General features: G+C 33.9%; 1 protein-coding gene across 3 annotated transcripts in view; it reads right to left on the bottom strand.

Moving 5' to 3' along the window:
* AFF3 (AF4/FMR2 family member 3) overlaps positions 1-25,794 on the bottom strand; it is a 650,210-nt gene that overhangs the window by 529,225 nt on the left and 95,191 nt on the right. For 2 of the 3 annotated variants that reach the window (XM_031963629.1, XM_031963627.1), the window contains exons 2-3: positions 10,020-10,140; positions 8,054-8,899 (exon numbers count right to left, since the gene is read on the bottom strand). In XM_031963629.1, coding sequence (XP_031819489.1) covers positions 8,054-8,899; positions 10,020-10,140 — 967 coding nt within the window. Of the gene's footprint in view, positions 1-8,053; positions 8,924-10,019; positions 10,141-25,794 lie in introns of all 3 variants that reach the window. The other variant, XM_031963628.1, reaches the window with a different exon arrangement.

The following is a 25,794-nucleotide window of genomic DNA, read 5'->3' on the forward strand; positions in this document are numbered from 1 at the left end:
TTTAAAGCTATTTAATGCTCTGTGGCTTCAGTGAGGTATGCTTGAATGAGCTATTCTAAAGATTTATTACTTAAATTTTATAATTTTCCCCTAAACTTCTATTCTAATATCTTATTTAATTGGAAATTAAGAGTACATATGTCTTACTATATGCCTCAGCTAGAAAAATATTTATGTGTACACCTGTATTTATACACACACACATACACACAATTTTATAATGATTTACAATGAGCAACTTTGATGCAAGAGGTGGTAATCTCAATCCCTTAAGGCAACTAAGCAATAAATAGGCAAGAGTGATTATTCTGTTCTTCTGCATTCAGATCCAATCAGTCTTCTTAAAAGTTTTACTTATTTTTAACACACAGATACTGTGCTTCTTCTATACACATTTTCTTTCAGAATTCCATTAATTCTTTATTATCCCCTCTATACTTGTTTTTGTTAGAGGTGGTTCTAACTTTGTGTCTGGAAATTTTCACATGTTTTTATCACATTAACCAGCAGAATGAAGCTATGAAGGGGGTAAGAAACAGTTTGGAAAATCTCTGGGTCATACAGTTAAGCTTGAACAAAGATTTAATAAGCTTATTAATGCTTAAACTTGAACACAGATTTAATAAGGTTATTAATGCTAGGATTGGTTATAGAAGATACTATAAGCAATATAGTTTCAGTACAAGTACAAATAAATGGGTAGCCTTTCATGATGGAACCATGGGAGCAAGTTTTATGAAAAGTAAGAGAACAATCATGGAGAAAGTAAAATTTTCACATAACTTCCATCACAGTGCTCCTCCCCCAAGTACCTCCATTCTAATTAGTAGGTTCCCACCTACTTTGCTGAAAAACTTGGTTTTATGGTATGAATTTTACAGAGTCTGGAGGGGGAAGGAGGTGTAGAAATAACAACATAACACAACAGGGCACATTATAATGTACTTTCTTGATACCTTCAAAGAAAGGTTATGAAAACCTAAGGTTATTTTAAGTTCTTTGAAAGCACATTACCTTTCAAACAAATGCTGGCTGAACATAAAAGAACAAATAAAAATGAAAACTTTCCCCCTTTGCCAAGCTTCATTATGACCCACCTGTTACAAATAAAGGAAACAACAGTTCCCAACCACAAGAAAGACTAGGGGTCAGCAATGTAGAAGAGAACCTGAGGCTGGATTTTCTTCTTTCTCTTTCTCTTTCTCTTTCTCTCTCTCTCTCTCTCTCTCTCTCTCTCTCTCTCTCTCTCTCTCTCTCTCTCTCTCTCTGTCTCTGTCTCTATCTGTCTCTCTGTCGCGCTCTCTCTCTCTCTCTCTCTCTCTGTGGATTTTTGTCTCTCTCTGTCTCTGTCTGTCTGTCTGTCTGTCTGTTTCTGTCTCTGTCTCTGTCTCTCTCTGTCTGTCTGTCTCTGTTTGTCTGTCTCTTTCTTTCTTCTCTCTCTCTCTCTCTCTCTCTCTCTCTCTCTCTCTCTCTCTGTCTCTGTGTGTGTGTGTGTGTGTGTCTGTCTGTCTGTCTGTCTCTTTCTCCAGTATCATGTCTCTGAAATGCCATTACTTCCATAATAATCCAAAGTATCATGTCACGGTATTAAATTTTAAAGGACCTTAGGAAGGAATTATTTCAAACCCTCTTATTTTACTGAGACCAAGAAGCTGGTTGACTTTCTAGGATCATGCAGGCAATCACAACAGTCCAAATTTGAACTCATCTATCCTGGCTTAAATACAATGTTCCCCCTCTCCCCCTTTACCCCAGACCACACTTCTGTCCTATATTATTTTCACGATTGCCATTACTGAACAACCACATGGAAATGTATTTATGTAATACTTAGGCAGTTTGGGGGGAGGGGAGATTAGTGGGGAAAAGATTGCTGGGCCAGATGGGTAACCTGAGCCCAAGAGCATGCTTCATACTGTCATTTCATCACTAAACAATAAGGTACCACCATATTTCAGTATATGAAAACGTAACACATCTCAAATATAATTAAGAAATTTAGAATTGCATGAATATGTAATGTACACATTGCTCTACAGATGCCTTTTTCCCTCGACAGGCTGGTGCCTGCTTTAATTTGGAAATGATCCATTTTCATACAAAGGTAACCAAGAGTGACAGGAAATCAGACGCCTACATTATTTATCTTTTGTGAACTTTTCTTTAAAACACACACACACTCACACACACATACATACACACACACACAAAGCAAAAAGCCCTCAGTTAATTGCTTTTCTAAGAAGCTATTTAGAAGAAATACCTGTGTCTTCTATATTTTCATTCACAGCATAAATGACAATTTTAAGATGTCTCAAACTCATGCCTCCTAAAGATATTTATACATATGTCGTAAAATATGTATTTTACAATGATTGATTTTAGCTAATTAATTTTAACTACCCCCCCCAACCTTAAAATGTTTTTGGATGCTCTTGGATTAAGTATAAAATTAAAAATCTGAATTTATAACCTTACTTAACTAAAATGTGAATTGTCACTTTCATAGAAGTTGCTAATAAGATTAAGGTAATATTCATTTGCTTCCTAAACCCTCCAATCTCCAGTCACCGGAAACTTTTAGTTGTGGCAGTTTCAAGTTATTTCAATTAATTAAAATAACATAAACCAGAAACCAGAGTGGTGTAATTCAGATGTTTTGGAAAAACCTTGATGAGACTACAACACTTCCCAAGCAAATGTGTTTCACTATAACTAGCCTAAGGGAAAAAAGGTTTAAAATACAAGTGTCCAGATGCCTTTTCAGGGACTTGACTTCCATTAAGTAGACTTTTTTTTTTTTTTTTTTGTTCTTTTAAACCAGGTAGCCCATAAGACATATTTTGTATTCCAAAGTTTTTTTTTCAATATTTGACTTCTTCACAATCCATTTTTTTCTCTTTTTTGGCTTTCCAAAACTCAAAATTTTATATATATATATATATATATATATAAATTCTACCAAAATACTAGTCTAATCCAAAGTGCTTTTCCAGGATAAAAATATCACTTTATTAACAATGCTATAACTTTACTATGCAGTGGTCCTTAATGTCTGGATTCTATTAATAACTGGAACACTGGATTCTGAATTACCTTATGAGCTCAAAGGGACTAATCCATAAACTAAAAAAAAATTATTCCATTTGGAAACAAAGTTTGGTATATTTCTGTCATTCATTAAAATTCTTGCCTCAAATTGAAAAGTAGCCCCCATTCCAAATGAAACTCCAGGGGAAATTCATTTTAATGAAGGGTAGAGCTCAAGGGTAAAAAAGACCCTTACTATGATACTAAAAGTATGTCTTTTATTAAGAGAGAAGAGAGAGAGAGAGAGAGAGAGAGAGAGAGAGAGAGAGAGAGGAGAGAAGAGAGAGAAGAGGAGAGACAGAGAGAGACAGAGAGAGAGAAAGAGAAAGCTTGGGAAAAAACTAGCAAAGAGGCAGGTGCATAAGTTAAGGAAGTCCCCAGATGATTAAAACTTCCAAATAAATTTTCAGGGAATTTTTATATACTAATTACCTTGTTATTGAAGAATGAGTAATAACAAATAATTCTCCATAATTACAGATGTGGAATATATTGCAGAGAATGAATACTTCAGAAAGTGCCAGATCAGACAAAAAGTATTCACAAATTTTCAATTTTCAACATACATATATTTATAGGATATATTTTATTACAAATTATCACAAAAGGAAAGGTACTTATCTTAGATGTAGAAGAAATTTAGCCTCAAAATTAATTAACAAGAAAGTAAAATAATGAAAATTTTCTAATTCTAAATTAGTGTTTAATTTTCTCAATTCAAGTGTAAGCATCTTGAGGGCAGGGTTCCATTTTATATGTGTTTGTATCTTCCATAGCACTAACATAGGACCTTGCACATAGTAGATATTCAATAAATATTTGCTAGTTTCATTTGTCTGCACCATATCATAGTTGTCACCTGACTTTTTTCCCGCGGAATTTCTGAGTTGTTTTGACATCACGTAAACATAATTTTAATGAATAATCTTAAAGAACACATATATAATAATAGCATTTGGCCTTATGTGTATTCCAGGTAGAATCACTGACCTCTTGAGTAAGACTAGTCAAATCATAATATTTTCCTCAAAATCAATTTCCTTTTGTAAGGTCAGGCAATAATATCCCTCATCATAAAATTCTGAAATAACTGATGTCAGAATTAACAATAAACACACATACATACTCTCCCTCCACACACACACATATATATGTATATGTATTCATATACATATTTTAACAAAGGTGCTACCTAAGTAAAAAAGTCTTCATATAAGAAGATCTGCTCTAAGCTATACTTATTCATTGATGACCTTTATCATATATTTTGTCATGGTCTGAGATTTTATAGGAATAAATAGAAATATGTAATTATGTACCTGCAACTGACAATCTTGAGTTCCTCTTAAAGGTTTTTTAAAAAACAAATCCACAAACAAATGTGTTTTGTAGATGCAGAACAATAAAAGATTATAGATGACATACATAACACTGTATTAATACCTATGAAAAGTTATTTTCTCATCATGAATATACCTTCAATTAAAACAAAAGACTGTTATAGGATCCTATTATACCTCTCTCTTATCTGCTTCACACAACTATGCTTTTAATGTCTTTGGCTAAACTAACAATTTTGTTTAAAACAAAGGCAAACATTTATAATTAATTGGCCCCAACTTCTACATCAATTCTTAATGAACAGCTCTCTTTTTTACTATTTTTCAAATTACTCACTTCAGTAATAGATGGCATTCAACCAAATAATATGAAATGGGGAAAAAAATTTCTGGTATATCACTCCTGACTTCACTCTACCCTTTATTTGCATGTTAGAGATCTTCCTAAAATGCAGGTTTGACTATGTCCACCACTCCCCAATCCTCAACAAACTCCACTGATTCTCTCACCTCCAAGATCAAATATCAAAACCTGTCTATTAACCTGGGTCCCCCTATACCTTTCCAATCTTCTTATACCTTATACATCCATATACACTATAATTAACATTAGCCTTCGTTTTCTTCAAATAAGATGTTTCATCTCCTGATTCCAAACATTTTAACTGACTCCCTCTGCCTGGGATTCTTTCCCTTCTTTTCTCTGCCTCTTGCTGTCCTTAAAATTCCTGCTAAATCCCACTTTCTATAGAAAACCATTCCTATTTTCCCTTTATTTTAGTAGCCTAACTCTGTTGATGATTTCAACTATATTCTGTATATAGTTTTGTTGTACATAGTTAAGCTCATACTGTTTCTCTCATTGGACTGTGAACTCATTAAGAATAATGACTGTCTTTTTACCTTTGTCTTTGTATCCTCAGCACTTAGTTTAGTGCTTAGCACATAGTTGCCATTTAATAAATGTTTGTGACTGAGTTAGTTTGATCTCAGATTGATTTTTAGCACCTATATGGACATGAGGGATTCCAAGAGCCTCTTTTTTTTTACTTGTAATAAATATTGATTGGTCTATAAAATGAGAAATTAGACTAGATTACCCCTAAAATAATTTCAAACTCTAAATACAGTGATCAAGTATTTGGTAAAAGTGGGAATGAGCAGATAGAGAGGGGAAGATTCCTTCATTGTTATACTTTTCCACTTGTTTAGACAACGTAATAGAGCTAGTTCACTCTACTCATTTGGAAAGAACATGAAAAGTTTACTAGAATAAGAAGAAGGCTCTGATAATATGTTTTTCCCTATGTGGATCTCTAGGATATTTTCTGCTCTTGATGACTAGAGATAGTATTAGGGTACCTATTACCAGACATTTAAAGGTAGGTCCTATTCCAATTTAACTAGGAGAAATGCTTTATCTCTAATAGTCACTGATGGTGATGATCATGAAATCAAAGAGTCTAATGAGACAAAAAAACCATCTGTTTTAGCCCCTTGCTAAAATGCTTTAAATACTTAGATCATGCAGGGAAGATATAAAGATAAGTAAATTAGTTTGAAAATGACTAATTTTGTAGGGTTGTATGAATGTACTACCTATATGATTTCTTAAATAAAAGAGATTGGAGATACTTTTTAAAAAAGTTATCCTCATATAAAAAAGTAAATACTACAAATGAAGTATTGCCAATTACTAATCCAAAGATTCATAAATGTTTTCAGCTATTGCTCTTTAAAAATTGTGTGCTCTATAGAAATTTGAGAAATATGAAGTTTTTTTGAGGCTTCTCTGAGAATATTTGCTTTATCCCTAATCTATGGAGATCTCTAAAACTGTATGATTTTTAAAAAATATTGTCTTTATTTTCCGATGTCCAACCAGAATAGACCAATCATAAGACATTTATTTCATTTCATCTGATTGTTAAATTGGTTTTTTAAAGTCTTTTTGAGTCAAATTGTTATTAGTGTTTGGAATTATGTTTCTTAATGAGCCAGGTGAACTATCTGTTTAAAGCTTTTATTTTAGAGATGAGCACATATGGAGCCAGAAGCTATATGCCTTATCTATCTCAAGCTCATAGGACAGATTGTTGGAACTGGAGAGATAACCTTCCAAAGTAAGGAAACTGAGATCTAGAGACGTTAAATGACTTGGCTAGGGTCAAACAGCTAATAAGTACAGACCTGGGATTCAAATATTCTGTATAGTTATATTAAATATAAAATCTATTTGATAATTTAAATCTGTGCTGAGACTTTTGGATACCCTGTACAGATCTTTCTCTCTCTCTCTCTCTCTCTCTCTCTCTCTCTCTCTCTCTCTCTCTCTCTCTCTCTGTCTCTCTCTCTGTCTCTCTCTCTCTCTCTCTCTGTTTCTTTCTCTCTGTGTCTCTTTCTTTCTTCTCTCTGTCTCTGTGTTTCTCTCTCTCTCTTTCTCTTTCTTTCTGTCTCTCTCTTGTACATATACATAAATTTGTATATGTACATATGTGTGTGTTTATGCTTTTTTTAGTTACTCCTTTGAGAAATTTAGCTTCACTGGGTACACAACAATATGCTAAAAACTGAGAAAGAAGCAAAGTTGAGATAACACAAAGCCTTTGCAATAGGAAAACATATAGAACCAATGGTAACCCCCTTTGTAACATTTAAAATGCTTCTCTAATGTGAAAAGCTCATTTTAGATCCAAATCCTTTGTTAATTTATCTTTAAACAAAAAATGTTAAAATAAAATATCATTCAATCTATCCGCGCCTTTCTTCATCTCTTTATTTTGTAATGGAAATACTAAACAATGAGTACAGAAATTAAAATACAAACCAAGAGTACTTGATCTAAAAGGATCTACTATCTTTTGTAGCACTAAGTTTTTTCCTGGGAGAACCAGAGGGTTCAAGTAGAAATTCTGATTAATATATACCAATGAACCTGAGTCTTAAAATTCCAAATATTGAATGAAAATGATATATTTATACACTAATAATATATTCTTATTAAAACAATCCTTTTCATTATGTGCTTCATTTTGTGCCAAGACACAAGGGATTTTTCTAAACTGATAAAAAAAATTAATCCATTAAAAATAACCTTTTCACACATTAAAAAGTCATCATCAATCATTTGCGTTCAAGTGCTTTTATTTCTACTATGTAATGCACTTAATTATATGTCAGATGATATAGAATTTTTTCTTCAAAATATATTACCTGGGATACAATGAAGTCATGTCATCACCCCTACAATAAAACCTCATAGACATGATACTTTGGCTTAGTTTAAACACTAAAAGTCCTGATCTTAAATGAGCTTAAAAAAAAAAAAAAGATCACAAATTATATTTCTGCATTTCTTTACTGATTCTTTCTATATATGAATAGATATATATGCATGTGTGTATATATGCATATGTAGATAGAGATGAATATTTTATGTATAATATATGTTGGAGAATCCATATAACATATACATACACATACATATATACATATATGGGATTTATATCCATATTCCTGAGTTAGAAAAAAAGGAGTGAGTGGAAATTAATCACACATGAATCACACATAAATAATTAATTTACTCAGCAATTCCATGAAAATAATCTTTTAAAGTGACTTACCTCCCCTTGTTTGGGAATGTTAAATTTTGCTAACTTGGACTTGGTCCTGGATGATTCAGCTTTATTGACAGGTACTCCTCTGTAGGAGGTACAATGTACACTAGTTTCTGTTGAAGACTTGAGTTTAGGAGATTCATCAGGGGCCTGGTCTTGGCCATCCATCGGCCGAACATAAGCAGTTGGTTTCTGCTGGATTAGACTTGGTTTGGAAGCAAGAGAAGGAGGGAAGTTCTGGACACAGTGCCCACCACCGCTGTGTTTGGCAGACATGGCAGAGTTCCTTTCTTGAGGTTGAAGACCCATTTCCACACTGCAGCTCTGCTTGGACCTTGACTGTTGCCTGCTGACAGCGTCTCCAAGCATGGTCCTTGGAGGTCCTGGTTGTGCTGAGTTGGAGGAGGAAGAAGAAGAAGAGGAAGAAGAGGAGGAGGATGTGGGGCTTGAGACACAGTGTTTAGGTTTCTCATTACTGGTTTTTTGGTTAGCAGATTTGAAGTCACTATTGTGTGAATCAAGCAATCTATGCCCATGCTTGCTTGCCCTCTGCTGGCCATCAGATGTAGGATGCCCAACTTTCTGCCAGCCCATGGTGACCCTCTTGCTCTGCTGCACAGGTACAGCTGCTGGTGTGGAAGATGATGTGCTGCAGATAGGAGGCTGGGGCTGCGATCTTGAGTCAGCAATGAAATGCTCATCTATTTTGTTCATAGGGGTCTGTGGAACCCCAGGTTTGGGAACCCCAACAAGGTGACTCTGATTGGATCGGTCAGTCAAGAAGTCTTTCATTTCGTCATAACTGCCTAAAGTATTCTGGATCCGATTTGAGAGCTCATCCCCCTTGTTAGTCTGGGGGGAAAGAAAGCAAGCATGCTATAAAATACAATAGAGAGAAGAAAACAAAACCAAAAAAAAATAGTGAGTGTGCCTTTATTAAAGACCTTATAGCAAACAGAGCTGCCTCCTTTAAAAAAGAGCTAAGGGCTGATCTCAAGATTGGCTCCTCATTGTCTCTGAAGACACTTGTCAACATTCTAAAGCCACTCTGTACTGGAAAAGCTATAAACAGCCTTAGAGTACATAAAGAAGAAATCCATCACTGGTATCATGTTGCAGTTAAAATATATTATCTGGAAACTAGAAAATTTACTATTGCAACTGTACAAAGTGATTTAGATTAAATCTCTCCATGATCAAATTTTGGTTTTTTTGATAGTTCACTGGAAGTCTTACTCAAAAATTCAGGTTGGTCTCTTAAATATTCCAATCTTTATTCCCCACCACCACACATTCTATGCAATTATTCTTTTCAGAAACAAAGAATGATAGGCAAGAGAAACCAAATAGTAGCTTTAATAGGCATTTGGAGCCAAGGTTACAGAAAACCTATCATCCTGAGCTTTCTATAAGCTCCATGAAACTCTTGATATCAGTGAAATTTCCTGAAGAAAATTAATTTTGGGGGATAGATTAGATTTCCGGTATTTAGTACAAATAAGAAATAATCCATCTATTGTTTCTTCATTATCAATCCAAAGAGGGACCCAGACTGGAAGCATGAGCCAAGCATGTTAAAAAAATGTAACCTCGACCTCTTTTTTTTTTTTTTTTTTTAATTCTAACTATTTTTGCTAAGTGCTTAGTGATTAGATCAACACAACCTTCACCTGGGGAACTAATTAGACATCTAACGATTTATCTTATTGCTGAAATCCTTAGCAACCAAAGCTCTAATATAACAACATTTGATATTTTACCAAATATGCATAGCCACTGAAGATATGTGAAGTATAAATCAACATCTGGTGAGGTTGAAACCCACATCTGGTGACTGTGTTGTCTCCCTTGGACTGCACAGAGAGCAGTATATTTAAATTTTAGCATTCTCTCCCATAACTAGAGTCTGGCATGGTGGGGGTAGGGGCCGTGGGAGAGGGAGATAGAGAGAAAACAGCTGAAAAGCATCTACCTTGTAAGGTTCACTGAAGAGGGAGTAACTTGTACTAAATGCTCCATCATCTTGCTGAGTTTCCTGATTTCTCCTTTCCCGTTCTTTTCTCCGTAATACATTTCTGTCTGGTTCATAGACACTGCATCCAAAGAAAGAAAAGAGAAAAACCAAACTCACACAAATTTAAAGGGCAAAGCACAATCCAGCATTAATACAAGTGCAGAAGTCTGCTTCCCAGACAAATGGCAATGATAACAAGAACATGAATCAGATTAATGCCAGTCCAATCAGGCGGTAGAAGTCAAGGTCCCTGGATACACTAGTGCTTTCTTCACACGGAGAACAGATAATTAAATTCTTAAAAGGGGGGGGGGAGAGGAAAAAAGAAACTTAGGACAAGCTCTAGCCTGTACTGAACTTTTTTGCCTCAAATGTGAAAAAGGAAATATCTAAGCAACTTTGACAGGAGAAGACTGAAAGTAATCTTAAAGCAGACGGTAATTACAGCTATGTGTAAATAGAAATTATGAGCATATTTCCACTTATGACATATCCTCAGAGTGTTATATGGGAATGCTCCTTTTTTTTCCATGGCTGTGTTTCTGTAGTGATTCTTTCATTAACTAGCTCCCTAAAGAGCTGTTAAAACTACATGCTGGAGTGGTTTCCACAGTTATGCTCCTTCTTCTGATCTCTGTTAATCAGCCAAGTCGTCAAACTACTACTGAATCAATTCTTCCTTCTGATATATTTGACACCATCACTCCTTCTAACTATGAAAAATGTGTTGAGAAGGAGGGGGTGCAGGCAATGAAGAGGGAGATAGGAAATTGAATTATGTCATTCCATCAGACAAAAAGAATTAGATTTTTTTTGTATAAGAAAATTTAATGACTTCTCCCAAAATACAAATACAAAGCAATCAGACTGTAGACAAGAGAAAGAATTAAAGAAGTTCTTCATTTCTTTGTTACAGAGAAAAGAGAAAACTTGGTCCTACGCATAAGAAAGAAATACCTTGTTTTGTTGATGTAGTCTCACTAATTTTTTTAAGGCACAGCAATAATGGGGGTAGCAGCTGTGGTGATGGTTAGTGGCTGTGGTTGTAGTAGGAGTAATTGTTATTTGTCCTTCTTCCTCAAAGAGGAACATGACATCAGGAAGATGATGCCATGACTTGCAAGTTAATTGGATTCAAGAGACAGAGGATTGTACAAAGTCACCAGCCTCACTCAATCCTCAGGAGCCATCTGGATCCAGTGAGAAGATACAGATCGGGATGACAAGAGGTGATCCCTGATACAATAGGAACGACAGTTCTTTTAAGCTAAGGTCTTTCTCAGGTCTGTTTGACTGAGGCAAAAACCATTCACCCATTCAGTGATTTATACTAGGTAAGAAATGAGGCAAAAAAGTGGCCTCAACAAACAAAAAACCCCAGACAAACAATGAATCAATCTGGGAGGATTTCTGGCTAAAACATAAACAATTGCTTTTTATATTTACTCTGAATCATTAGGGCCCAAATAATGACCAAGTGAAACTTGGTTTGGGATTTATGGCAAGTCAATCAATGGCTTTAAAGTTTGTCCTTAAAAAAAAATCTATCATAAAGGTTCAGTGATCAAAATGTAACTTCTTTTGGGGAAAGAAGGAAGGAAGGAAGGAGGAAAAGGAGGGAGGAAGGGAAGGAGAAAAAGGAGGGAGGAATGGAAGGAGGAAAAGGAGGGAGGGAGTGAAGGAGGGAATGAAGGAAGGAAAAAAGGAGGGAAGAAAGGAAGGAAAGGAGGAAGGGAGGGAAGGAAAGAAGAAGGAAGGAAGGAAGGAAGGAAGGAAGGAAGGAAGGAAAGGAAAAGAGGGAGGGAGAGGGAAGAAGGAAGGGAGGAAGGGGAAGAGGGAGGGAGGGAGGAAGAGAGGGAAAGAAGGAAGGAGAGGAGGTAGGGAGGGAAGGAACTGTTTTTTGCCCAACTAGAGCTGCATTGCCCAGTTAGAACTTGCCAGTGGGGCAGCTCCTACTATTCACAAGTTGTTATTTGTCCTTCATTCTCAAAGAGGACCATAATGTCAGAGAAGTAACACTATGTGTATGGTCTTAGGCAAATTATTTCTTAATTTCTTCATTTATCTGTAATTTGTTTCCCATACCATCCTACTCCTGTAAGTGTAAATCCTATTCTTGTTAATCTAAATGTTTCCTACTAATAGGATTGGAAAGCTAACTAGCCAAAGATTAGAAAAAGACCATTCATACCTATGGTAGCCTTTAAGTTTGCTAGCCCAGGAGCAGCAGAGATAGCATATATATATGTAAAATCTCTTGTTTCTAGCAGGGAAAAAGAGTAAGCATTTACATAGTGCTTAGGCTATGTGCCAAGTACTGATTTAAGCATTTCACAAATATTATCTTATTTGTTATTCACAACAACCCTAGGGAGGTAGGGGCAATTATTATCCCCATTTTTACGGTTTGGTTTCAAATTCAAATCTTGGGGCAGCTAGATGGTCCTCCAGTGGATAGAATACCTGCCTTGAAGTCAGGAGGACCCGAGTTCAAACTAGAGTTTTGCTGATACCAGTTTAATAAAGTATATTGGTCAAAGTTGTTTGACCGTAATGTATTTTAATAGGAGATATTTCAAAAATCTGAGGAAAAAAAGTAGAGTCAGGACTTGACTTCAGAGAACTCCCAATCATAGAGTCAAGGGAGAATTAGTCCTGGAAATGGGTGAGTTAAGTGAGTGCAGCAGACTCAGGGAGCCCAACTAAGCGACTAGTTGAACAGAGATAGGTTCCTGGTAGCCTTTCAAAAGCTAAGCCTTCCAGTATTGGATAGAGTCACACATGGGAAATAGAAAGCAGTTTTATGAAATGTGATCCCTACCTAGCATGAGATGAAGAAAGGGCAGCTCCAATGGAAGACACTGTCTTTAAAATCTAACATTACCTTCTCACTAAATTATCTTATAGTACTTTTATACAGATAAATGAAATAATACAATTTAAAATACTTTGAAAAGTTAAAGTGCCATATAATGCAATAGTTTATCATTTTGATGATATATGTTCTGTAATAAGAATAGTAATTATTATTAAGTGCTCTTGATTGATCTGAATAAAAACATGTTTCATACTTTTCATTCAGCTAACTATTCTTCAGTAAAATAAAGTGTTTTCATATAACAGTAGGGGTCATAAATAAAATAAACACTCTTAGCTTAGTCCCCTTACCTAAAATTCAAATCAGCTGATCAAATCCGTCAATATGCTTCAGGCAAAGCTCTTAGAAAGCCTGAGGCCATTTTATTTAAATTTAAGATTATGGAATGTTAAAATGGCCAGAAGAGGTAGACTATTAGCATTTTAATACATCTTTGGAAATTTATTATAAGTCATTAGATTTGGGAGTCCAGACGATGACCTTCATGTGAAATAAGCCTTAAGACCAAAATCACATCTACAAAAAATGCTCTGAATAACTGCCTTTAAAGTGACCAGCATGAGGAGGCACAGAGTCTAAATCAGCCCCTCAGAAATTAGACGACAGGGTCAAGGAAGAAGAGAAAATTGTACTTGGGATATTTGTAGTTCTAAAATCTAAACTTTTCCTCAGTGTTTAATTTTTTTGAAATAGTATTTAGTAGGTAGACACAAGTTATAGCAGGCAGCTAGGTGGTGAAATTGATAGAGAGCAGGATCTGGAGTCAGAAAGACCTGAAATCAAAATCAGCCTCAGTCACTTACAAGTTATATTACTCTAGGCAAGTTGCCCCAGGCACATTGCTTCATCCCTTTTGCCTCAGTTTCCTCATCTGTAAAATAACCTGGAAAAGGAAATAGCAAACCACTCCAGTATCTTTGCCAAAAAAAACCCCAGAAATGACTTAAACAGCTGGACAACAACACTAACAACAACCAATACAAGCTATGATTTGCAGTTTTAAATAAGAGAGAAAATCCTAATATATCTCACAATCTATTAGCTACTAACTTTAAGGAGATTCTAAGTGCTTCAAGAAAGGCACTAGTTTGTATTTCATGTTCTATATTATGTTCCCCACCAACATTCAGTAGCATAAGTTCACTGAAGGCAGGAACTATTTTATTTTGACTTTGTAGTCATAGAATTTTGTACATTGCCTGGCAGTACTACTTTCCTGACTTCCTATAACTGTAAAGAAAATCTCTTAGTCACCCAGAATCCCCACAGAGGTACCACTCTCATTCCAGCCTCCTTATCCCTTCTGTTGCCAAAAACTATAAGCTCTATCTTTTAAACATCTCTCCTATGTGTTCTCTTCCATCTTGTGACATTTATTATTCCGGTTAGTATCTTTGCCTCAAGTCTCTTGCTATTCCAGTCTATCTTCCCTTCCCTTATCAAAGGGATCTTAAAGCACAGATATGATCTGATTCAATTCAATCTCCATTCAATAATTCCAAGATGTTCCTTTAGCCTCCAGAATCAAATATAAAGTCCTCTCTCTTTTAAAATCTTTCATGATCTGACACCTTCCTATCTTTTCTAGTTTTCTTGCATCTTTCTCCTCTCAAAATACTGTTACTCTGTGTCTTTGGTCTCCTTTATGAGACTTGCTCAAGACATTCCAGTCTTCCATTATTACAGGCTCTTTCTCATTCCTAGAATTCTCTCATTCATCTCTATCTCCTAATTTCCTTCAGATCTCAGCTAAAATCCAATCTTTTTCATGAAGCCCTTTTTGGTCCTTTTTAATGTTAAATTAGCTAGAAAGACAGACAGATTCTATTCATAAATTAAACTACCTTCCTTCCTCCATTTAGGTGGCCTATGTTTTCATACCCTTTCATTTTTCTATGAAAAAGAATCTGATGAACTACAGGATGAGGATATAGAAACAAATTATTTTACACACATATACACATGTGTGTACACATGTATATGCACACACACATATATACAAATATTATGTATCTATTTATGTATGTGTATTGTAATGAAGAAAAATGAATTAGAGTGAATAAGAATGAATTTCTAATTGACGAATTTGATGGACATGCACCTAAAAAGGCTAAAAAAAAAAGAACAAATTAAAAACCCTTAATTAAATACCAAATTAGAAATTTTGAAAATCAAAGGAGAGATTAATAAAATTAGAAGTAAGAAAACTATTGAGCTATAAATAAAACCAAGAGTTGATTTTTATGAAAAAAGAAACCACCCCCAAATAGATAAACCTCTGATTAATTTGATTAGAAAAAGAAAACCAAATTATCAGTTTCAAAAATGAAAAGGGTGAATTTATCACCAATGAAAAGAAAATTAAAGCAATAATTAGGAATTATTTTGCTTAACTGTATGCCAAGAAATCTGACAAGTCTAAATGAAATGGATGAATATTTACAAAAATATAAATTGCCCAGATTAACAAAAAAGGAAATAGAATATTTAAATAGCCTCATTTTAGAAAAAGAAATTGAACAAGCAATCAATGAACTGCCTAAGGAAAAAAATATCAAGGGCCAGATGAATTTATAAGTGAATTAAACCAAACATTTAAAGAATAATTTATTTCAATACTATATAAACTATTTGGGAAAATAGGTTAAAAAAAAACCCGAAGTCCTACCAAGTTCCTTTTATGACAGTTATGGTGCTGATACCTAAGCCAGGACTATCCAAAACAGAAAAAAGAAAATTATAGAACAATTTCCCTAATGAATATTGATGCAAAAATCTTAAATAAAAATTTAGCAGAGACTACAGCAACTTATCACTTATATAATATACTATGACTAAGAGGGATTTATACCACAAATGCAGAGCTAGTTCAATATGAGGGAAACCATCAGCATAATTGATCATATTGATAACAAAAGTAACAGAAATCATATGATTATCTCAATAGATGCAGAAAAGATATTTAACAAAATAATTAATGAATTTGAGACAGGTATAAAAAGACACAGCAGTTGTTATTATTTAGAATGGAGTTAGACTTATTTTTAGCATTTCCAAAGCTATATCATGTCTGTGATTATCCTGTCTACATACAAGTTAAAACCTTGAAATCCCTTCAATATTATCTCTTTTAGGCTATAAGCTTTCTGAAGGCAAAAAGTTATTCTGTGTAACAGTTTCCGTAGATTGCTTAGAATAGTACCATAGATTTCATATGTTTTATGATGAAGATGAAGTGATCAGTCCATTAATTGGCAAGCATTTATCAACTCAACTGAGCAAACATTTTTATGTACTTATTATGTGCCAGGCATTAAGCTAAGCCCTGGTCAATAGAAAAAAATCCACAAAATCCAGCCCTCAAAGTACTCACAATATAATAGAGGAGACATCATGTAAAAACCTATGTACATAAAAATATGAGTATATATATGTATATGTGTACATATACATATATGTATATATGCACACACACAAAAATACACAAATATACACACACACATTTGGTTCAAATTGGAGATCATCTCAGAGGGAAGACATTAACATTAAAGAGAATAAGGGAAGGATTCTTATATAAGGTGATATTGTATTTGTAGCTGAGACTTGAGAGAAAAAAGGGAAAATGCAGACATTAGATACTTAAAATATAGGCACTCCCTGTTCATACTTATGTAATTGTTAGGCATGTAAAAGAAGTAAAATGAAAATAATGAACTAAGAGAAATGCAATGAGATGTATAGGTTAGTGGTAGGTATATTTTAGGGGTAGAGATTAATTATAACAAGGGGAGGGATTTTAGATCAGTCCTGCCTTACTCCCTACCCTGTTTATATTTCTAGATGGGAATCAAGTTTCCTAAAATTTGATTTCTATAAAGTCCATGTGTGATAATCTGAGGAAATAAAATTAATTATTAAAATTTCATTTAAAGCCCCTTTCTACTACTACCCTAGACTAAAATTTAATGTATCTAGTCCTATTTGTTAAACATATGGAATATTAATAATATAGATTGACTATTACAGACCACCTACCATCATTCAAGTAAAATCAGTGAGTGTTCATGATGTCTCTATTATGCCATCAGCACTTTATAGGATTTTTAACATACACAAAGTTGAAACTTGTTTCTTCTTCCTTCTAGCTTTATGGTTTAAAAGGATAGGTGTACACATGTCTTCATAGAAGAATAAAAGAATTAAAATAACTTCATTTCTCCTTTAAAAAATATTCTCACCCTTAGTATAAGAACTATTTACACCTATATACATGCAATTTTTACATATTATATATATATATGTCTATTCATATACATGCATATATCAAAATATGTCATCAAACAAAAATACTTTACATAAAAGTATATATATATATAATATAAAAGTACACACACACACACACACACACATATATATACATTTATAAACACATTTAACCAGCTTGTGATTTTATTTGTGTAGGGAATGCTGATGAAACCCATTTTACCACTTGAGATCTGTACTTGATTTGAAATTTATAGTTTTGATTTGAAATTTATAGTCTCGGAGAGATGTCTGGGAAAGCTGACAGTTTTAGGGATTTCCCAGCATAATAGCCTATATGTATCATAACAGAACTTGAACCCATGTCTTCCCAAATATAAGATCAACTCTCTCTCTACTATCATACTGCTTCTCATAACTTAGCTAAGTGGAATATCTATCATCTGGCCAGAGAAAACGTCACTCTTATTAAGCAGTCAGAGCATCTACTCTTGTCTGCTAACCAACACTTAGACCTTTCTGTGAGGAAATCTCTCCTCATATAGCTGGCTCCAGTGAAAATAGTGTCTACTCTGCAAAGAGTGCATGAGCTCTTCCCACATTCAATTTAAAGGAAGGCAGGTGCTACTGACTCAAAGAATTATGATTTTTGTTCATGCAATATCCATTATTAAAGGTGAGTTCATTTCTCCCACCCTGTTTCAAAACTGTGTGAAGAATACATTATTTACTCTTTATTCTATCAGAAAGGATTCCCTTCCATCCACATTGAAAAATTAGGTCAGCTTCCTTTATATTAATTTTCTCAAGTCGGAAGACAATCATGATTTTTTAGCATGTCATCATTTATATACATTAATTTCACAAGTGTTGCAAGTTGAAAGTTGTGTATCTTTGTTACTAGCAGATGGCACAATCTCTATCAGTTGTAAAGCTGCTCCCTATTTGCATGAAAATCACAAGAATCACATTTCCCCAAACGTATGTCACCAAATGTATTTATTTATTTTGCTTGGAAGGGAAAGTCAGCCAACTGTTACATTTTTATTTATTGCAGATGCTTAGAGTCCATGCAAAAATAAGCCCTTTAAATCAGCTTTTTAAAAACTTTATAATTCTTTTAAAGTCCCCAAAAGAATACACCTAAGATGAGTCATAACATAAAATTCACAGATTTCAAATGATTTCTTTCTCTCTCTCCATATATATATATATATATATACATTTATACACACACATATATATACATATTTAATAAACATATTTAAATTGAATCTAATAAATTAAAATGTCTTTCAAAAGGCAGGTAGGCCAAAAATATAAATAGATAAGTAGTAGAAGATATCTAAATATGAAATGATCATTTTCAAAATTAATTTATTCTCGATCATATGGTGACAGCATGAGACTAAGTAATAATAATATCTATGAATCTTATAGCTCCTTCCTTCCACTGAGTGCAAAGCACTTCACACATATGTTCCTTAATTATTCTTGCAACATCCCTTGGTGAAAGGCAAGGGGGAGAGAGGATAGGAGGTATGACTGGACTAATTTTAAAGATTAAGAAACTTGGGCTAAGAGGTTAAACACCAAAAATATGCTATTAAATAGGTAGCATGGAGAGGATACTACTGTTCAAGGTACTGTGCTCATCTCTAAATTGGCACATGAGTTACCAGCCTAGTTGCTGTAACACTAATGCTACATCTGTAGAGCTCATTATTTATAAATAGGGAACATGTGCCTCAGCAGAAGGAAAACAGGGTAAAAACAAAGAGAGGTTGTTTCCCAACTCAGAAAGAACTACAAGGAGATTTGGAGGAATAAAGACTTGGCTGTTCTGATTTTCTTTTATTATCTTATGCTTCAGGGGCACTAAAGGACAAGAATTGGTCTCATTCCTCACAACCTAAGAAAAGACATTCCTTTGTAAATTAGAAATGGTGACAGGAGGGGAGCCCAACAGAAAGAAAAGTAAATAAATAGGGATTTAGTACAAAATGCAAACTAAGAGTGCTAGTGATAATGATGGGATCATTACTAAAATAGATGAAAATAGAAAATGGAGTTACAAGGGACCAAATTATTCACATATTTTGGATCCACCAACTCCCCTCCCCCTATATATTTTGGACATATGTTTACAAAAAAGTCAGAAAGGGAAAGAGCTATCAGATACCAGTAGGATAGCATAAAGTTACAAACAACATGGGTGCCTTTCAATTGGGGAAATGCAACAAATGAACATAAGGGACTATTGTTGGATATAAAAAATGATATAAATGCTTGGTAATTGGAAAATAAGCATTTAAAAAAATAACCTGTGAATTGATATCTAGGCCTGGATTCAAGGTAGGGAAAGGGTGAAAAATGAGAATCTGGGGCTATAACTTTGCCTGCTTGATATTTTGGCTCAAAGCTGGCCTGAACTATTAAATACAATATATGAATTTGGTATATATACATTTTTAGAGCTATAGGTATCATACTGCCTCCTACTAAGGGTTCTTAAATGAACTCCTCTTACCTGGAATCTATAAATTTGGGTGGAAAAAATTATATCTTTATTTTAACTAAACTCCAACTAAAATTTAGTGTTTCAATCCATGATTATTTTTTGGTTATTTTTTGACAAATTCTCAACAATTTTAATACCATAAAGATACTGAAAACAAAAGTTTGGGAACTACTTTTCTATAGGATTCATTAGAAGTCATAAAGCAGTTCAGTGAGGAGATGTATTTGAAATGTTGTTTGCGATTCTTCCCTTAAAGCCCCTCTGCTCTTAGGATTGAATCCTAGATGAGATTCCCTTATACATCCTCTGGTAAGGTCAGCACATCATGGTCTTAACTTCCATTCCTCACATCTTCCTCTAATGAAAAAAGAAATAATATTTCCCTCATTCTCTAAAGTTCTTCAACTTGTGTTCAAAAACCCATCTTTTTTGCTCTTCTTAGGGATCTTGATTATGATTATGCTCTTATTTTCTTTCATTTTAAGGTGGCTGTTTCAGGTCTACATTTTGTCTTGCTGATAGGACATTTCATATACATCTCACCTTATCTTCAACATGTTAATGAGGCATGTGGTACAGCAGAAAAGCACTGGGCTGGCAGACAGATAACTGAAGTCCTGGTTCTGCTACTAAATTGCTATGTGACCTCAGAGAGGTCAACTTGCCTATCTGAACCTCAGTTTCTTTCTTTTTTTCTTTTTAATAACTTTTTATTTTTCCAAATACATGCAAAGATAGTTTTCAAAATTCATCTCTACAAAGGTTGTGTTCCAATTTTTCTCTCTCTCCTTCTCCTCACCCCCTCTCATAAACAGCAAGCAATCTAATATGGGTTAAACATGTACAATTCTTCTAAACATATTTCCATATTTGTCATACTGCACCAAAAAAAATCTGATCAGAAGGTGAAAGAAAAAAAACAACAAACAAACAACAAACTATAACAACCAAGTGAAAGTACTGTCCTTTGATTCATATTCAGTCTCCATAGTTCTCTCTCTGGATGCAGATTGCTCTTTCCATCATGTCTGTCAATGATTATTTTGAAAAATAATTCTCAAAATATGTCTATAAGCTTCATCTCTCTGTCAAAGGGATCCATGACACACAAAAAGTATAAAACACCTGATTCAAGGCCTAAATAGATTGACTAATTATAGGGAAGACAGACATGGGAGAAAGCAAAAGATGGAAAGAGGCAAGATTCTGTGCAGTAGAAACTCTTTATCAACCTTTCTTTTCTGGAGGAGAAATATCAGCAATTCAAGGGTAATTAAAGAAACTTAATCAAATGCTCTCAATCTGTAACAATTGTTTTTAATTTAATAAATCAAACTAATTAAAATATCTCATTACTATTAAAGAGGATGATGTTAAATTGGCAATCTTTTTTTTTTTGTTAAGTTAGTGAAGAAAGGAGCCAAGAGCCCTTGAAAATTCTACCTTTAACTTGCAGTGAGAGCTGGGAAAAAGAAAGAAAGAAATCTGACTCATGAGAGCAAGTAGAAGTGAATCAGAGATGGGTTAAAAATGCTTCCTGACAATAATAATTTCTTTTTACCTAACCTAAATTTCTCAAAGCCCATTTCCTCTTGCCCTACATTTTGTGAAGATAAACAGCTGGCCAGCAACCTAAAAAACAATTTTTCATACATCAAAGAATATTTTCATGTTCTTCTATTACACATATGACTCTAGCTTTCTTTTGTATATACATTTGTATACTGTTTTTAGGTTAATAATAATTTAAAGCTGGCAGGGAATTTAGAGACTACCTATTCCAACTTCCATCCAATTTTTCAGACAAAGAAACTGAGTCTCCAAGAGATTAAATAACTTCAGGTTGTAAATGGCAAAGCTTGGATTTCAGCTCATAATAGTTCCTAAATTCCCTTATTTTTTAATTACACCATTCTCCATAAAATAACAATTCCTTGCATTTTTGTGAACTTAATTTATTCAATCATATATGTTGATCTCAAGTTATACATAGCACTCTCCATATACAATATGTGATATATGTATATATTTATACATTCACTTATACAAGAATGTATAATTACACACATACATGTGTGTATGTGTATGTATGTGTAACAAGTTGGCTCAAGGGGTAAATCTGGACTTGGAGACAAAAAGACCTGAGTTCAGATACTTACTAGCTTATGTGACTCTGGGAAAGTCACTTAGTCTCTTGCTGCTTCAGTTTCCCCATCTATAAAATGAGGATGGTAATAGCATTTATCTCCCAAAGTTGTTGTGAAGATAAAGTGAGATAATATTTCTAAAGTGGTTTTCCAACTGTAAAGTGCTATATAAATAAATACTAGTTATCATTATTGTAATTAATACTAAATGTATCTCAATCTATTCCTTTACAGCTCTATGTACCATGCCTACAACTTTCAAAACCCAAAATATCCCTAGGTGGTCATCCCTCTCCTATATGCTTTGTCTCTTTTTTTTTTAAGAGTATAAACTTCTTGAGAGCAGGGATTATATTCTCTTTTGTATTTGGATACCTAACATTTAGTACAGTGCTTGACATACAGTAAATGTTTGATAAATGCATTTCCATCCATCCTTCCATCTACCTATCTATCCATAACCCTCCATCAATTCCTTTCCAAATTTATTCCCTTAATGCAGCTCATTAAAAAATAGCTTTTATAAGGATACAATTTTTTGAGTGTTTTAGGAGAATTAGTTCATAGCTACTAAAGACCAAAGTTCTATTCATGCATTTTCAGATAAATATTTGATTGCTTGTTTTAAATTATAACCATACTATAACTCAGCTTTTTATCTATTATCACAGTTGATTTTTTTCTAACATACCCATTCTGATCAAGTTGTTCTTAATATTAAATTTTTTTCTTCTCTAAAGAAACTTATATTTATTTATATTTACTAGTTTCAGCTTTACTGAATTGTTGTGGCTACTTTTCTTAATAATAAAGTGAATATTAACTCTATTTTTCCTTTAAGATAACTTATTAGAACACTTAAGGATGTCCTGATTTGTCCAAGAAGACAAAAAAACAGATACTTTATGTAATAATAAAGATGTTAGATCTGCTGCTGTTTAAGTCAACAAATATTAAACAACTATTTTATATGACAAACATGAAAAACAATTTAAGTTCTCTTCTAATTCTGACTTTCTATGATATTGAGATTCATATGCTAGATTTGAAATATGTACCCTCTTTGGGTAACTATTCACCAGAGGCTTTGATTTTTCATTAAAAACACTATCTTGACTGTCCCCCTCAGCAGAATGTAATCTCTTAGAGAGTGAACTATTTTACTTGTATCTTTGCATACAATTCATGCTTCTTGGCTGGCTGGTTATTTTGAGTGTAATGTCAGTGATGAAGTGTGTAGAGTGTTAGATCTGTAATCAGTCAGGAAGACCCAAGTTCAAATCCTGCCAAGATACTTAATGTAGCCCTATTACCATGGATATGTCATTGGACCTGTTTACTCATCTGTAAAGAGGACATAAATGGCACCTACTTCACAAGGTTATTATAAGGATCAAATGAGCAAATATATTAAAAGTTTTCTCAAAACCTTAAAGTTACATATAAGTGTTAGTTATTATTGTACTATTAAAGTGGAAGGGAACCTGGACTTAGAATTAGAGATCTGACATTCGAGTTAGGTGACACAGTAGATAAAACTCTAAGCCTGGAGCTCATCTTCCTGAGCTCAAATCTTACTAGTTGTGTAACCCTGAACAAGTCACTCAACTCTGGTTGCCTCAGTTTCCTCATCTATAAAATGAGCAGGGAAAAATTGCAAACCACTCCAGTATCTTTGCCAAGTAAATCCCAAATGGGATCATGAAGAACAAGACACAACTGAGAGACTAAACAATAACAACCTGATGCAAGCTTGCCTACCTGAGTGACTTCAGTTTAAGTGCTATTCACTCCTATTTTCTCAGTTGTAAAAAGAAGATAAAGATGACCTTAAATCTCCCTTAAAATTCTACATCTATGCCCTTATGATCTTTTTTTTTTCTTGGCAAGGAAATCATGAGTTAGCCTTCTTATTATAGTGGCTGTTGTACAAAAAATTCTCTAAGAAATTATCATGATAGAGCCAGTGGTTTCACTTCTGCTTTTTTCTCCTTATTTTTCCTGAAGCAAATAGCTTAAAAAAACAAACAGGCAGCTAAAATTTCATACAGTGTTTTTCTAATCTTTATCCTTTCTTCTGATTTCACATTTATTTAGAACTTTTCTTTATGGAGTTAATGATTTGGCTCTGAACAGAAAGTTTATTCTGAATTTATTCATATTAGTATCTAGTTTACTAAGCCAGTCCTTTATTTACTGCCTCCAAAAAAAAATCTGTGAACCATTCTTCCCTCTACTGTAACTTCTCTGTATTTTCTAGCTTGATTTGTAATAAAGAACTCATTTTGAATGCAGTTCATGTAAGTATAGGTGTGCAAACTTTAATTAGTGGATAAGGACAGCATATAATGAAAAGTTAAAGTAATACTTATAAACAGTCATATAACTATACATTCTCTTTCACTCAGCCTCTTAGGTTCATAGGAGATTCATTTTACAGATGAAAAAGTAAGATCAAAAAGATCAAGTGATCTAACCAAACTCACACAAAGCTGGGATTAGAATACAAGATCCTCAACATGCTTCCCACTATCTTGTCCTGATTTTTACTACTTCAGTATTACTACTACAAAAGCAAAATGAAACTGAATGCCATATAAATTTTTTTCTATTTCACAGGTCACCATAGTCACACTCTTAGCATCTCAAAATAACCTATAGAGTCTGGTAATGAGCATCTCTGATTTGGCTAGGCATAGTCTCAGGAAGAAGACAAAATCTGTCATAAGAATCACATTTAGAATCTTTCCGGATTTGGAGAAACTGCTGGAATTTGTAGTTTTCTGGTGCAGTCTTTGAAAACTGATAGAATAGGACTTTTGTATAGGTTATTTAATATCTCACAGAGCTAAAGCTAGAAGAGACCTCAGAGGCTATCCATTCTCACTCCCTCATTTTTCATAGAAAGAATGAAGATGTAGACAAATTAAATGACTTGTCCATGATTATACAGAAGCTGATTTGAAATTTGAATCCAGGACTTTCTCCCTGAGAGCTAATATTTCAGTTACTGTAAAATAATTGCCTATATCCCAGAGAGAATGAAAATTTCTAGCAATAAGAAAGCATGTATTTTTTTTAAAAAGGCATATTTGATGTTGTACCTCTTCCCCCTCCTTTCTGAATTGTACCATAAACAGCTATTTGTTCTGTCAACCCATACAATTGGCCATAGTTAACTAAACACTTCAAATGTTAGTAGTCATCAGATTTAGTGGCATTAATTAGCAATATCAAAATTGCAAATATATATCTAATCTTTGCCAGATATCCCTGGTTGTCCAATGGTAAAGGCATGCATTAGAGTAAGGCCTTTTATTTATATAAAATACAGCTGTGTAGCTCTATTAAGTTTATTTATTTATTATTTATGTAAAACAACCCTGGGCAGCACTCTTAAATTTTTTCAGCAGGTGACAGCCAACTAATGTATGATATACCACAGCATAAAAATTTCAAATTCGAGGCTTCATAAAATTAATTAATTTCCCAGTTTTATTGATTCTGTAAAACCAATTCCTATTTAACAGGTTTCTTTAGAATAAGAGATAACGGCTAGTGTGAAGTGTTCTGTTTATTGACTAGAATGCATGCACCAGTGCTATGATGGTACGAAAATCTAAAAGAAAGATTAGTTAAATTGTAGGGCCAGCAAAATAGAAGCTGTTGCCAAAAGTCTAATGAAGGCATCATCCTTTCTCCTATTCTAAGACAATCTAAAGAAGACAAGGGAAATTGGGGAGATCCAGAGCTTCTGAACTGACATTCCCAAACAGATCCTCATGATATTGCTGTTTTCTACTATTGATGTTATTGATTTGCTTTCTTTTCTTACTTTTTTTTTTTTGAGAGAGAGAGAGAGAGAGAGAGAGAGAGAGAGAGAGAGAGAGAGAGAGGAGACACAGAGAGACAGTGAGAAGAGAC

The sequence above is a fragment of the Sarcophilus harrisii genome, chromosome 3, assembly GCF_902635505.1.
Source record: "Sarcophilus harrisii chromosome 3, mSarHar1.11, whole genome shotgun sequence".
Taxonomy (NCBI): domain Eukaryota; kingdom Metazoa; phylum Chordata; class Mammalia; order Dasyuromorphia; family Dasyuridae; genus Sarcophilus; species Sarcophilus harrisii.